Source organism: Nylanderia fulva, unplaced genomic scaffold, assembly GCF_048542155.1.
Source record: "Nylanderia fulva isolate GAGA-0341 unplaced genomic scaffold, ASM4854215v1 Scaffold104, whole genome shotgun sequence".
In the NCBI taxonomy this organism is placed as follows: Eukaryota; Metazoa; Arthropoda; class Insecta; order Hymenoptera; family Formicidae; genus Nylanderia; species Nylanderia fulva.
The window spans coordinates 336,227-351,076 of record NW_028189237.1 but is presented as its reverse complement, the minus strand read 5'-3'; the positions used below and the strand labels follow the sequence as shown (position 1 = coordinate 351,076).

The window sequence follows — 14,850 nt, the reverse complement described above, 5'->3', positions numbered from 1 at the left end:
ATTTTCTTTATAATTCAACACGATTCAATTAAATACTATCTATATTTAAGTGTTTATCAATTAGTTAGTTAAAACACTATATAATAACACTTAGTTAATTATTATTACATACACTGTTTATTTAGTTTATAGGGCTGCTATTTAGTAACTCAATATTTATTATTTAATTAATTAAATCACTGTGTAGAACTTAATTATTCAATATCATGTTCAATATTCATATAGCTTATTATTAAATTATTATTTAACGATTCAATCAACCAAAGTTGATTATTTATTAATCAATAACTGTCCGAAGTCTAATTTTATTAATAGTATTTAATAAATCATTTAATATATGACTTGAAAATACGCGGTTTAACAGCGTCAGCCAATTATAGATTGCCAGCAGGCAGCAAGCAAGCTGCCAATTCACCTAAGCACGCGCGCACTGCGCAGAACATATGCGCCGTATAACTTCAACGCCACGTGTTGATTTTATAATATCATCAAATTAAGTCAAATTTAACAAATGACAGTTTATACATAAACTCAGTTAGTATGACTATAATTTCAGTGTTTATAAGTCAGAGAAAAAATGTTAATATCACTAATTATCAATTTAAAATAGCGCATTTCAAATGATTATAGCCATAAGTAACCAGGCCAATGATATGCCGCCAACAACTGTAGAGGCAATGTAGCCAACACACAGTTGAACACGCGAGCGCATTAATCTAGAGAGAATATTTACTGATTTTATAAAGTGAATTTAACAATAATTGAGATAATTTCAGCAATTCTCAGTCACTAGATAACTTCTTACAATTATAAAGAGCTCATATAAAATGTTCACTTTACCGAAGAAATACAAGGTCAAATTGTTGGAGGCCCCAAAGATGTTTGACAGGTTTGCCCCAAGTGGGACAAGGATAACGATAATCTGAGATTGTAACTGCCTTTTATAAATAAACTAAAGAGTTTTCACTGTCAGAGTTTTTACACAAGCTAACAAATAGGCATAGAAATACATTAAAAATATATTCCCACGTGAGAAAAGTATATAACACCGTGAATATAAACTTTTACTCCAGATCCATTGGAGCGAGAGACAGCGACAGTCAGAGATGAAAACTATTGTTTTTAACAGAATTAAACAATTCTGTCACTGCAAACTTTCACAGGCACTACTTAATGTTAGTAAAAATATATTAAAAATATTTTCCCACATGTAGTAATTGTCTAAGGGCCAGAATATGTATTTCTGACATAAGTCTATTAGTGCGAGAGAGACATAGATAGCCTCAACACAATTTCACTTATTTTATCTAAAATAGGTTATATAAATGTCTAAGATTTATATATATGATCAAGTTCAATACAACAAACAATCTGGCAATACAAAAGACCAGTTCAAATGCACTTTTAAGTCACATGTCAAGTGTTTAACTACCTGTCAAAAATCACCAGACAAGCAGAGCACGTGTGAATACTTTAGAGGCTTATTTTAAACAAACTAATTGTTTAAGCGACTTGCCTCCATTTGCCATTAATCTTGGCACCACAAACAATAATCCAGTAATGTTTTTTGCACTCAGAATGCACTTAGAACCACTTTTATACGTACTACTGTACGGAGCGTACTCAGTGCAAGTGCACCGAGAAGATAGTCTCTCGACGGACAACAACCTTTTTTTTTTTTTTTTGATTTAGCGATACGGCGCTAGGCAGGGGAATCCATCTTACGGATACCGATGGGGCCGTCCCCATACGGTTATGTGGTGACTCCTCCTGGTCGTAACCCCGCGTCCCGCGTGGTTGGTCGGAGCTAGCCTCCGATCCCCCACGCGTGACGGACAGGTCGCGACCGGCCTTACCCACTAAACCCCTGCCCTTGACCAGAAGGCATTCCTCCTTCCTGGTCTATGTTGAGTCCGGGAGAACTGCTGTCGGCATTACTTTCCCGGGCCCAACCCAGCTTCGCATTTCTGCGATATCTTCCTTCGGCATTCTCTCTGTTACGCATGTGTATATATCATCATACACACATGTGCATTCATTCTTAGGTGTATCCATCCATTCATTCACACACCACCTGCACACTCGTACACGAATCCACACCCTAAGGGTGAACATTCGCACACTTATATCACGCATGCAGGAAATGTGTTTCCAATGACTAATCTACATAAGAGTCTATTTACATATTTACAATTATGTACCTATATATTATTGCACATTTACTACATTTATTGTTAGCATTGTGCACTTCCCTGAGTCATCCGCAGACTATGCGTCACCGCTATCAGAGATGGCGCACTTCTGCAGTCCATTTAGAGGCGTATCTAGGTTCGCACATACCCATACACATACACACACACCCACGCACGCACACACATACCCACACATACCCACGCACACACACGCACACGACACACCCATACATACACTTATTATCCTAGACCGCTTCCACAAAATCTACATATTTACATGTGATCTTTTTCGTCTTAAGCTACACTTAACCTATATTATAGTTGAGTCATCTCTATGTGCCACTTCCTTATTGTGACGATGCTCTGGAAGTGTCGGCCTCTTCTTCCTCGTCGGATTCGGGTGGGATTAGCGCCTCATGCGCTTGTCTTTCCCTTTCCCGATTTTCCTTGGTGAGCATAACTGACTCGGAGAATTGAGTCATTGCTCCCCAGGCTGTCTTTTCTAGAGTGATGGCCTTCACTACTGAATCCAGACTCAGATCGTTGCCGATGATGGTCCTTAGGGCTTCCCTCTCTGTGTCCCACGCCTTGCATTCTTGCAGGGTGTGTTCAGCAGTATCCACCTTATTCTCGGGACAGTGTTCGCATACTGGCGAGCCTATCTTTCCTATTCTATACAGATAGGAAGCAAAACAACCATGACCCGTTAATAGTTGGGTCAGATGGAAGGTCATTCCTCCGTGTCTTCTGTCCAACCATGCGATGAAACTAGGCAGGACGGCATCTCTGGTGCGTACACCAGCTATCATGGGTCTTTGGAGGTATATCTCCCATTGTCGTCTAGTGATCAGTGCTTCGGATGCTCTGATCTCTTGGGCTGCTGCTAGGCACCAGTCACCTTGAGATTTCAAGTCTAAGGTTCTTGTGTAGACTCGTTTCCTCATTGCTGCCATGAGATGGAGGGGTGGTATTCTCGCTAGGAGTGACGCCGCGTCCAAGGAAACCGTCCTGTACGCTGAAATCACTCTCAGATTGGTGATTTTCATCAGCCTATCAAGTTTTTCTCGATTACGCCTTGCCGTGATTAAAGCGTCGCACCATATTGGTGCACCGTATAAGATTATAGATGTTATCACATTAGCGTAGAGTCTTCTCTTGGCCTCTTTAGGACCACGCAAGTTAGGCATGAGTCTGCCCAGAGCTCTAGTTACTTTGGATACTTTTGTCTCTACGTACTCGAAATGATCTTTAAATGACATCCTGCTATCGAGAATAATGCCAAGGTACTTCATTGATGTTTTGGTAGGGATGATCTTATTACCAATTGTAACACATGGTTGTTGGACAGGCTTTTTCCTGCCATGGAACGTTACTGCCTCAGTTTTGTTTACTGAGACCGTTAATCCAAGTCGATTTATCCTGTTGAGAATTAATGCCGTCTGTGTGTTTGCTCTAGCGATAGCTGTAAAGATCGTGTCAGCAGTAGCGAGGATAAGGGTATCGTCCGCGTAGCAGACGATACGACATCCGTACTCGCACCCTTCTTGGAGAACGCTGTCATATCCTATATTCCATAGGGTAGGGCCTAACACCGAGCCCTGAGGTACTCCAGCCGTCATTGGTTTAGTGACGGTTTTTCCTTGTCTATCTATGAATTCGACGGCTCTATGATAAAGGTAACTGTCGATAATACGTCGTAAATATTCCGGAAAGCATTTTTGTTTCAGGGCTTCTCTGATAGCAGGCCATGGAAGCGAATTAAAGGCATTGCTGATATCGAGACTTATCGCGATAACTACACCGCCTTGATCAATTGCCTCTTCGATAGCTGACTGTACTCTTCCTAAAGCATCACACGTTGATCTTCCTTCTTTGAAGCCAAATTCGTCTTCCGAGCGTTGGTGTCTAGGGTTTTCTTTCATCCAACGGTAAAGCCGGTCCACGATTATCTTCTCAAAGACTTTGCCTAGCTCATCTAGAAGGCATATCGGGCGAAACCCTAGGCATCTCCTCTATTGTGTCATTCCCACCTTTAGGTATTAGGACTAGAATAGCTCGTTTCCATCGGTTAGGGAAGACGCCTTCCTTGAGACACGTGTTGAAACAATCGACAATATTGAAGATCATTTCTCCTGAAAGCTTTCCCAGAATTTTGGTAACGATCACATCCGAGCCTGGAGCAGTGTTACTACCAGCTTTGCGTTTGATAGTCTCGAAAACCTCTCGACCAGTTATGAGGCATTCTTCGCCTGCATTCCATTGCCAGTTCCTCCAGATTTCTGCAGGGTTGGATTCCACGCCGCATGGGAATAGAGACTCCAGGAGGGTCTCGGTTACATCTTTATTTAGAGTCTCGGTTAGGCTTGGAGATGATCTTCTTAGTCTATTCAGCACAATCTTGTAGGGTAGTCCCCAGGGGTCGTCTTCGATTGTCTGAATTAATTCTTGCCAAGCTTGATACTTGGCTTTGCTGATCTCGCGTTTTAGAGTCCTTCTGGCGTCTCTATACTCTGCTCTGAGAGATTCTGTCTCTTCCAGGGGTCTTTTGCTTTGTTTGGCTTTAGACCAGACTCTTCGTGTCGTTATCGAGGCCTTTCTATGGCTCTCGATTTCTGAGTTCCACCAGAACGTTTGCATTTTTGGTGGGCGTTTTTTGACCCTACTGGTTCCAACGTCACAGGCTTGATGAATCGTACGTTCTATACGTCTTGCCTTTTGTTCAGCTGATTCTTCTGGGTCTTGATTACTATCCTTGGGACAGTTCCAAAGCAGAGCAGCTCGGAATTTGTCTATGTCGAGCTTCTTGATATTCCATCTTGGATATCTTAGCGCTTTAAGGTCTTTGTGACTCTTGTCTGTGCTTCCGTCTGTGCGGCCAATCGTCATTTGTATGTATTCATGATCGGATAGTGATTCGATATCACGCATAACTTGCCAATCATTGATAGTGCTGCATATGTCAGCAGTTGACCAAGAGAGGTCGATGATTGACCATCCTTGAGGTCTGATGCACGTTGGGAGTCTACCCGTGTTGATCAGCCTCAGATCGTGTTCCGCACCCCACTCATCTACCAGCTCTCCTCTTCGGTCAGTGTAACGCGATTCCCAATGTGAGGACTTCGCATTGAAGTCTCTACATATAAGGGTTTTTCCGCCTAATACTCTGATTGCCACACTGAGCTCATCAAGAAAGGTAAGAAAATCTTCCCGAGAGCAGTTTGGGGAAATATAGCATGATATGATGTTAATATTCCCATGCTCCAATACTACGAAATCTCTAGCCGTATAGACCAGGGAACAGGTTTGGAATATGCCTGTCGGTCTCCAGTGAATTGCAGCCAATTTGTTGCCACTACCATACCAGAAAATACTATTTGGAACGTTACGAGGTTCCGATACTGCACAAACAGCGACATTTAACTCTGCCATGTGCTGTTCTAGCAGATTTTGGGCTTGCCATCCTCTTCCTAGATTACACTGCAGAATCTTACATATCATTGTCGGTTTCTATTTCTACCGGCCTCCGTTCCAGTTTGTTAGACGAGCCGGGGACAGGCTTTGGGTTCGTTTTGAAATCTGCCTTGCATTGGTTAGATCCAACTCTGTGGTTGGGATCTTTCCCTTGCTCCACACATAGAATACATCTGATCGGGTTTTGACAGTTCAGTGCAGGGTGGTTCTCTCCTCCGCATCTGAAGCAGGTCTTGCTCCTGTCAGCGACAGATGTACATTTGTTCCTTAGATGGCCGTGTCCCCAGCATTTATAACACTGGGTCGGTCTGGCTTTGAGGAGCTCTATTCGGGCTATCGTCCAGCCAATCTTAATTTTGTTCTTTTGGGTTGCCTTAATAGCAGCCGCAAGAGGACACTGAGCCCACACTGTAAATAATCCGTTGGACATGGGTCGAATTATGCCAACTTTGACCTCGTCAGATTTACAATCTCCCGCTGTGGCGATCACATCAGCTACTTCATCAGCGACGACCGAGTCGTCTATTCCGATTATTCTTACTTCGCCTTTCACGACCGGTCTTGTAACTACTGCCGTTTCACCTAGTACTCCGGCAACTTTCTCTTTTAAGGCCTCAGCTCTGATAGCTTTATCTTTACCAGGCACTTCAATTACAATGCCTCCGTTTGCAGTGTGTCTAATGGATGATTTGTCGATCTGCAAATCACCGAGAGAGATTTCTTCTCTAAGCTTCTTAAAAGCGGCTGCATAGGAGAAGCCCTCCGCTATTCCTTTTATCGCAACAGCTGCTGTTTTAGGGGGTCTTCTTTTCTTGTTGTGGTTGCCTTCCTTTAGTTTAGCAGCAGCAACCTTTTGATTGATGGGGGCGGTCTGCTTATCCTTCTTTTTTTTTTGTCGTTTGTCTTTTTAGATTCGACCTGTTGCCAGACCTCCTCATTCTGACCAACTACCTCCATAGGTTCGCTAATATGTGAATCTAATGACTTTTGGGTCATCATCTTTCCTTTAGGAGCAACGATCTGGATGTTGCTGGTTATCCTGGGTTTATTTGCTAATCCTAGTGAGGACTGGACTGGGACGGTTACTGGAGCAGGACTTTGTTCCTGCTCTTTAAGAGATTGTCTCAGTTCCCTCTTCCTCGAGGTCAGCTCTACAATACGACGAGACAACTTCGCATCAACATCATGATACTCTCTCAATGAGCTTCTTTCTACTGCCGGAATCGGTACTGAGACACTTTTAAGTGGGGGTCTCATGACTACATCTGTAAATTGCACGTTAGCTGCATTTACACTGGAATTTGTAGGTGTATCCTTCCTTTCCTTAGATTTGGATTTAGATTTGGATTTGGAGCTCTTGCAGGGAATCTCTATCGGGGAGGTTGCCTTCTCAGCTTTCTCAGTAGCTCGGCCTCCTTCTATTGCTCTTTTAAGATCGCCAACTATATATTGAAGATCTTGTACATCGCGTCTTAGTTTGGCGGTTTCTCTTTTTGATGAGGCTAGTTCGGCGGCTAGCTCTGTGTTTCTTCTTCTTAGATAGCTAGGATCGCCGGCATCTTCGATTTTTTCGCCAAAGACTCTAAGAATTTCTTTGATCACACCGACTCTTTTTCTTATTTGACCACTAAGGGCACCTTGATAGTTGCTATTCGCCCTAATGATCTCAATGTCATCTAGCCATTCAATGGCCGACGCTCTTATTTGAGAGACCGGGGCGATGTTTAGCTTGTCCACATTTTCCGGGAGAGGACGAAAGCCGTTGTTCGATCGTTGGTTCGTCCACGCTTCTCTTCTTTCTCCCAGGTTTCTTGGGAGGTTTCCTAACACCCCTGATTTCCGCCTCGGAGCATGACTGCGATTGCGGTTCAGAGTCCGTGTTCACATTCATAATGTTCCAAGTGATCGCCATTGAACCACGCGTGATCCTTTTATTAATCGATTCTTCGTCCGTGTCAACACATGGGATTTTGCTCATTTGTGAGGTCAGGTCATCTGTATCACTGTCCCGTTCCGTCTTCTTTCTTTTTCCCCGAACTTGAGCCGAGGTGGATGCCACTGAGGTGTTGTCCATCTCAACCTCCAGAAGGCGACACTCTCCCCCCCCCGCGAATTGCATTGTGCGGGAGTCCTCGCGGTTGCGACACAGGGCGGTATCGACCCCACGTCGCGCCCTCTCAAAGAGTTTGGAAGGCGGGGTCGCGGCTCGAGTATCCCGCTCGAGCCGCCACCCCCCGCCTCCGGAGCGGTGCTCCCTCCCTCTCCCGAAGGGAATGGGGATTCGGCATTCGCCCCGGAGGCCCTCTCCAGAGGGTTCCTCTCAGAAGGAGAGGAACCCCCTCCGTGGACGGCGTTGCCCTCCCACCGGTGCCTTGTGGCTCCCGGTGAGAGGGCCCCGCGCGTCACGTCTCCGTCATAGAGGGGGGCCCAGGCGCCCCAAAGGACGCGTGGCCTCCCCTCGGTCCCCCCCGATTACGGCTCCCTCCGCTCCCTTTGGGAGTTAGGATTCGGCCGCAATCGGGGGGGTTTCCCGTTCGGGGGCGCGGCCGCGCCCACCTCGCCTAGGCAAGGCGGCGCACCCACGCCCCCGATTCTCGAGAGGTTTTAGGGGGGGAGTCCGAGGACTTAATTGTCCCCGACCCTCCCCCGGCAACCTCATCCCGCGTCATATGGCGCGGGTGTAAAAATGGCGGACCCTCCTCGCCCCCCGCCACCACGGGAGAGTGATCTCCCCAACGGCGGGGAAAGAGAGGGCCCACCCCCTTCTCCGCGACTGCCTCCTGCATCGCTGGGGGCGAGCCCTCCCCCGATTCCCGCCACCACAGACGAGCGAACTCGCCGATGGCGGGAAAAGAGGGGGCCCGTCCCCGCTCCTGTCATCTCTATTTCCACCAGGAGCGCGCCCCCCCCCCCCGATTCCCGCCACCACAAACCAGCGAGCTCGCCGATGGCGGGAAAAGAGGGTGTTCGTCCCCGTTTCCACCGTCTCTGCTTCCATCGGGGGCGCGCCCTCCCCGATTCCCACCACCACAAACGAGCAAGCTCGCCGGTGGCGGGAAAAGAGGGGGCCCGTCCCCTTCCTCTTCGTCTTCCTCCTCCTCGTCCGAGGGCTGGGAGTTGCCTCTCCCAGCCCTCTCCCTCTCTCTCTCTGCCTCCTCCTTCTGCGACATAACTCTCTCGCAGAAGGAGGAGAACGCCTTCCAAACCTCCTCTCTCGCCACCATCTCCTTTACTAGAGATGGCAGCGAGAGATCTCCCCCCCCAATTGCTGCCTTCAAATCTTCTCTCTCCTCCGTCCAGGCCACACACTCCTGGAGCGTGTGGCCGGCGGTATCCCTCCTATCGCTGCAATGGTGGCAGCGTGTCGTGCGCTCCTTCTTGATGCGACACAGGTACTCACCGAAGCATCCGTGCCCGGTGAGCACCTGTGTCATTCGGTAAGTAACACCCCCCTTGACCCTGCCTAGCCATTGTTCCAGGCAGGGCCGGATGGCCCCGACGGTTTACTGCCCCGGCAGTTGCGGGTTTTGCAACATGCCGGACCAGCTTTCTATTAATTGCCGTCGGGTGTGGGTCCTCAGTGTACGCCGGACACCTGCTGTGACGGCCGTTCCCTGCCTCTGTAGCCCGCGTGTACGCCTGTATACTTCAGCGTACATGCGGGCTAATAACTCTATAGGGGGTACTCCTGAGAGTACCCCCACGGCCGTCCAGCTTACCGTACGGAACCCCCGGCATATACGGTTGGCCACCCGCCTTTGCAGCTGATGCAACGCATCTCTGAGTTTGCGGGTGGCCTATACCTTTTCTGCCCATACGGGGGCTCCGTACATAACCATAGAATGTATGGTTTCGGCGTAAAGTCGGCGAACCCTTCCGTCAGGTCCCCCGAGGTTTGGCAGCAGGCGGCATAAAGCCATCGCTGCCTTGTTTACCCTTGGGGTCAGTTGGCGGAAGTGCTCGCCGAAGGCCCACTTGCCATCCAGGTGGATAGAATTTAATTCGGGTCCCCACCTTTATTGGGGTGTTTCCCACCATTATCTGGGCTTTAGGAGGCGCCCCATGAGAGCCGTCATGGAAGAAGACGGCCTCTGTTTTCTGGGGCGCCACCTTCAGCCCAATTCCTCCTATAGTGCGCACGACACGCGCCACCGCAATATTCGCACGCGCCACTGCTTCCCCCCAAGTGTCCCCCCCGGCCATGATTAGCGTGTTATCTGCATAGCAGATGACGTCACAGCCAGGGGGAAGGGCAGTCCTCAGGGTCACGTCGTAGGCAAGGTTCCACATGAGGGGGCCTAGAACTGACCCCTGTGGAACCCCGCACGACACCTCGACCCTGCACTCCTCGGCGTTCTGGTCTACGTAGACCAGACTTCTGTCCCGGAAGTAGTCCGACACGACTGACAATAGGTAGGGGGGTATCCTGTGATATTTCAGGGCATCCCCCACCCGGTGCCAAGGCAGGGTGTTGAAGGCATTTGAAATGTCCAAAGAGACTGCCAGCAACATCCCGCCTTCCCTCACGACGGCCTCCGAGACGGAGCGGACACGCAAGATTGCGTCAACGGTTGACCGCCCGGCCCGAAAGCCGTACTGTCTGTCGTCTAGGTTTGGACCATCCCGGGACAGGTGATGGACGAGGCGGGCAGCGATGATTCTTTCCAGAATCTTTCCCGCCTCGTCCAACAGGCATATTGGCCTGTACGCCGAGGGCGAATCCCTAGGTTTCCCTTCCTTAGGGATTAGGACTATAGATGCCCTTTTCCACTCGCGGGGGAAGGAGCCCTCCTTGAGGCACCCGTTGTACAGGCGCCTCATGGGCTCGACCAACTCCTTGGAGGCGAGGGCCCAGATTCTTCCGTGGATGCCGTCAGGTCCAGGGGCTTTCCCCTTCTTGATCCTCTTGACGGCATCCCGGATTTCTCCTCTCGTGACCCCCATTTCTGTCTCATCCCAGTCCTGCTCCCCCGCCTGTATCGGGTTTTGTGTGCCCGACGCCCGGGGGAACAGGACCTCTATGATATTTTTTACGAGATGGGGGTCCAACGACTCCGTTAGTGGTGCCGTCCCTCCTCTCAATTTGTTGAGAACTATTTTATAGGGACGACCCCACGGGTCATCGTCTAGGGAGGAGATTAGTTCCTCCCAGGCCCTCGCCTTCGCCTGTTGGATGGAGGCGCGTAGGTCGTCTTTTCTATGTTTATAGGCGTCCCACGCGTCCTCCAATCCTTCTGCGTCCAGTAGCGGTGCTTCTTCCTCCTTTTTATTTCCCTCCTTGCGTGGTCGGTGGACCGCCTCAGCTCGGCGATGTCCTCCGACCACCAGTACGCATGCTTCGGGGACCGGGTTTTGACCTTGGGCATGGCTACGTCGCATGCTTGGGTTACGACGCTTGTTAGCCATGCCCTATGCTCTTCTAGGTCCCCAGTCCCCTCTTCCTTTCCTATCATGGCGGCATTAATTGCCGCCATAAACATATCCGTGTCCAACTTCCTGAGAGGTCATCTTTTGGAGACCGCCTCTTTTTGTAGGCGACGCTCTGCGACCTCCCTTGTGGTGATGGCGACGGAGATCTCTATGTATCTGTGGTCAGATAGAGTTTCGATCTCCGTCGCCACCCTCCACTTCTTGACCATCCTTGCCGCAGGGCGGGTCATCCATGTGAGATCCACAATTGACCCGCCCTGTCGGCGCACACATGTCTTTTCGCTCCCCAAATTGAGGAGCATCAGGTCGCATTGCGCCGCCCACTCTTCAACTTCATCACCCCGCCAGTCGGTCCGCGGGGAACCCCATGTCGTTGATTTGGCATTGAAGTCTTCCGCGACCACTATCGGCTTGGGGTGATGATAGGCGATCTCCCTCTTCAGGGTCTTTAACCTCTCGCCGAATTCGTTATTTTTTAATCTCGGCGGGAGGTACACCCCTATAACGATGATGGGCCCCCAGGAAGCCGCCACGTATCCCTCGCCCGCCTTTATGAAATTTAGGGGGGGGGGAGTCGGGCGTATTCCTCCTTACTATTGCAGCGGAGCCGTCGGTGCTTTTAACCCAGTTTTTATCGGGTACTTTGTACGGCTCCGCCATAATACCTAAGCCGCAGGATCTCTCCGCCATAGTATGGACGAAGAGATCCTGGGCGTTCCTCGCATGGTTGAGGTTGGCTTGGAGTATTCTATCGGCCATCCTCAACCATCTTCGTTCTGGTTCCTCCTTCCGACGCTATTTCCATAGCGTCAGCGTTTCCCTCCCCCAGCTCTTCCTTGAGGCGCTGTCTCTTGCCAGCGCCTTGATTGCTGGGGGGGTTTCTCCTTCCTCAGCTATTCTCCTGCCTCCCTTTGCTCTGGGGGGCCTCTGTTCCTTGGGCCTCTCCTGGGTGGTTTGCGTGGGAGAGACGTTTTCCAGAGGCTCCACCTCCATTCGCGTTGCCCCGGATTCTTTCGGGGCTCCCACCGCCTTTACTAGTGGGATGCCCCTTCTTCCTTTCTGCACCGGTTTGCAGGCTTTTCCCCACGTCCTATGATTGGCGGGGAGGTTCTTGTCCCCGCAAATCGCGCAGTGTACCGGGGCTTCGCACGTCTTGGCCTCATGGCCTTCCTGACCGCAGCGGTAACATTTACCACTGCGGTCCGCCTTGTTTGGGCATCGCGCTCTGACGTGGCCACCCTCCAGGCATTTATAACACTGGAGGGGGCGGTCTTCGAGGATTTCCACCCTTGCCTGTGCCCATCCTACCTGTATCTTGGCCTTTTTGGCCACTATGTTTGCGGCCTTGATTGGGCATCTGACCCAGGTCATCTTAATGCCGTTGGGCGTTATTTTTATTTTGCCCACGCTAACTTCTTCCTCCTCACAGTTGCCACCTTTTGCGATGGCTTCTCTGACCTCCGAGGGGGTGACCGACTCGTCCAGCCCCCTTACCCTAAGCTATGCCGTCTTTGTTGGACGCTGGATTCTCACCCCCTCCTTACCGACAAGGGCTTGTTTCAGCTTTAGAGCTAGCTTATCTGCTAGCTTGCTGCTGTTCTTGCCGGGGACCTCATATATCAGGGCTCCGGTGATTGCTCTCCGGATCTTAACCCCCTCCTTAATGCCTATTTCTTTTAGGCTTTCCAAACCTATTTTTTGTCGGGCCTCTGTCATCATCTCTTCGTATTTCCCCGGGGGGCAGGTGATGGTTATCGCCGCTGTGTTTGGTCCCCTCCGTTTCTTGGGGGGTCCAGGCCGTTGCTTTCCGTTTTGGGCTGTAGCAGGGCTGGGAGCCCCGGCCTTTGATACTGGGGGTTGTTTGGTCCCTTTCGCCTTTTGTGCCGTCCTTCTCGATACCACCGTTGACCACTGCTGCTGCTGCTGCTGTTGATGTTGTTGTGGTTGTGGTGGGGCCGATTCCCTCAATTGGGGCTTACCTCCCTTATTTCTCTGCTCTCCATTCTCCCCTATTGTTTTTGACGTTTGGGGGAGAATTTTTTTACGGAGACCCTCTCTATTTTCTTTACCCTGGGCAGGGCGGGTCTTGCCGGTGGGTTTAGCGTTGTTGCTGGGACTGGTTCTGCCTTCCCTTTTTGGTGTGCAACTCCCTTTTGCTTTTTTGGCGCACTCTTTTGCGCTCTCTCAACCTCCTTTTTTTTTTTTTTTTTTGGCTATAGCTGGGAATCGGGTTGCCCAGCCTTTGGTCTATTATGCGTTCGCATATGCCCTCCATCATGGCAATTAATGCATCCTGTTTTTGCCTCTCCTCGTTCCTCTCTTGGGAGGGTTGTTCGGTGATTTCGATCAATTTTCCTCTTGTTTGAGGGATCGGGGCTTGTTTCTCCTTCTTTCCTCTTCCTTTCTTTCCCTCTCCAAGTGGGGGGAAATCCTTTTCTTGGAAGATCTCCGATTTCCAATTGTCCACTTCCATTTTCTTCATCTCGGGAACTTTTGGGGGGACCCTATCCTTGGATAGAGGTGTCCTTCCAATGGTTCCTTCCCCCCGGGTTTTGGAGGGCTCCCCACTTGTTGACGGAAGTGGAGTTTCCGTGATCGGGTCCATCCCGATCGCTGAAATTCCCCCGTCTTCCGGTGGAGGCGAGTTTTCCCTAACCCATTCCTCTGTCCTTTTTCCTCGTTCTTGGAATAGGGAGAGATCTTGTTTCTCCCAGAGCGGTTTTTGGTGGGCTTCGGTATCAAGGGGCTTCATTTTCTGTTGTTTAGTTTGTTCAACCAGTCTGCGCAGTTGCGCGTTCTCCATGCTCAGGAGATGCATTTGGTGTTTCAGTTCGTTTATTTGTTCCACCACTTGCATTTCCGGCGGGTTTTGTGCTTTTAGCGCCAAGATCATTGCAGCCGCACACATGTCGGCCGCACCAACCTTCGCCAGCTTTACTAGCGTACCCTTTACGTTCCCCGATTGTACGGCCATCTTGTATATGTCCGTACTTTTTTCGGAGATCATTGCTTCCAGGTCTAGTACCGGCGCATATCTGTACTCTTCCTCTTTTTCCTTGATTCTCTCAAGGAACTCCTTGTACGATTTGGTTTGCGCCGGTTTGATGAGAGGATCCAAAATGCCCTTTTCTTTCTGGATTTTCCTCTTTTCTTCCTCCTTGCTTTTCTTTTCTTTCAGGATCTCGTATTGTCCTGTGGTGACTGGTCGGCCTCTTCCCCTCTTTTCTTTTAAGGTGGGGATTATGCTCTCTTCAGCTTGGTCTCCGTCTTCTTGTGGTTCCTCCAGATGGTGTGGTTGTGGTATCCCTCCTCGCTTTTTTATTTCTCTATCAATCCTTCGATTGATTTCGCGGAAGGAGGGTAGTTCCGCCCTTTCTGTATTGACGCTGCTCTGATCCAGTTCCAGTTCTGGATCAAAACTGCTGTATTCAGAGAGGGACCCTATCTTTCCTGCCCACCTTGATCTCGAGGGGCTCCTCGATCTATCGGCTCCTGATAAAGATGAGGCTCCAGCTCTTCCCCTTGTTCTTTTTGCAATGAATGAGCCCTCCGAGGATGTTATACTCGTTTGTGAGTCAACCCTTTCCAGCCTTATTGTGAGTTCTCTCGAGATTCCGAGAGAGCTCTGTAATGGCGAGGTCTCTTGCAAGGCCGCGGCAACTTGTGCCATAGTGACCTGCCCCTTCCTGTGAGAGAGAGCTTTCTCACGTTCATTTTCTTGGTTTGTATTTGTGGTGTTTAAATTCAGATTCTCCAT

At 49.6% G+C, this 14,850-nt stretch overlaps 1 protein-coding gene across 1 annotated transcript; it reads right to left on the bottom strand.

Moving 5' to 3' along the window:
* Nucleotides 1-11,167: 11,167 nt before the first annotated feature.
* Nucleotides 11,168-11,852, bottom strand: LOC146725104 (uncharacterized). The gene is made up of 2 exons (XM_085484563.1): nucleotides 11,688-11,852; nucleotides 11,168-11,641 (listed from the first exon to the last, which is right to left on the bottom strand). Exons 1-2 carry the CDS (start codon nucleotides 11,850-11,852, stop codon nucleotides 11,168-11,170), a joined length of 639 nt encoding a protein of 212 aa, XP_085340689.1.
* Nucleotides 11,853-14,850: the final 2,998 nt, after the last annotated feature.

Bases quoted from the DNA above. Each gene is read 5' to 3' on its own strand.
- LOC146725104 (XM_085484563.1), bottom strand. From the start codon at position 11,852: ATGGCCGATAGAATACTCCAAGCCAACCTCAACCATGCGAGGAACGCC. The intron at 11,642-11,687 runs GTAAGGAGGAAT...AATTTCATAAAG, and splicing joins CCGACGGCTCCGCTGCAATA to GCGGGCGAGGGATACGTGGC.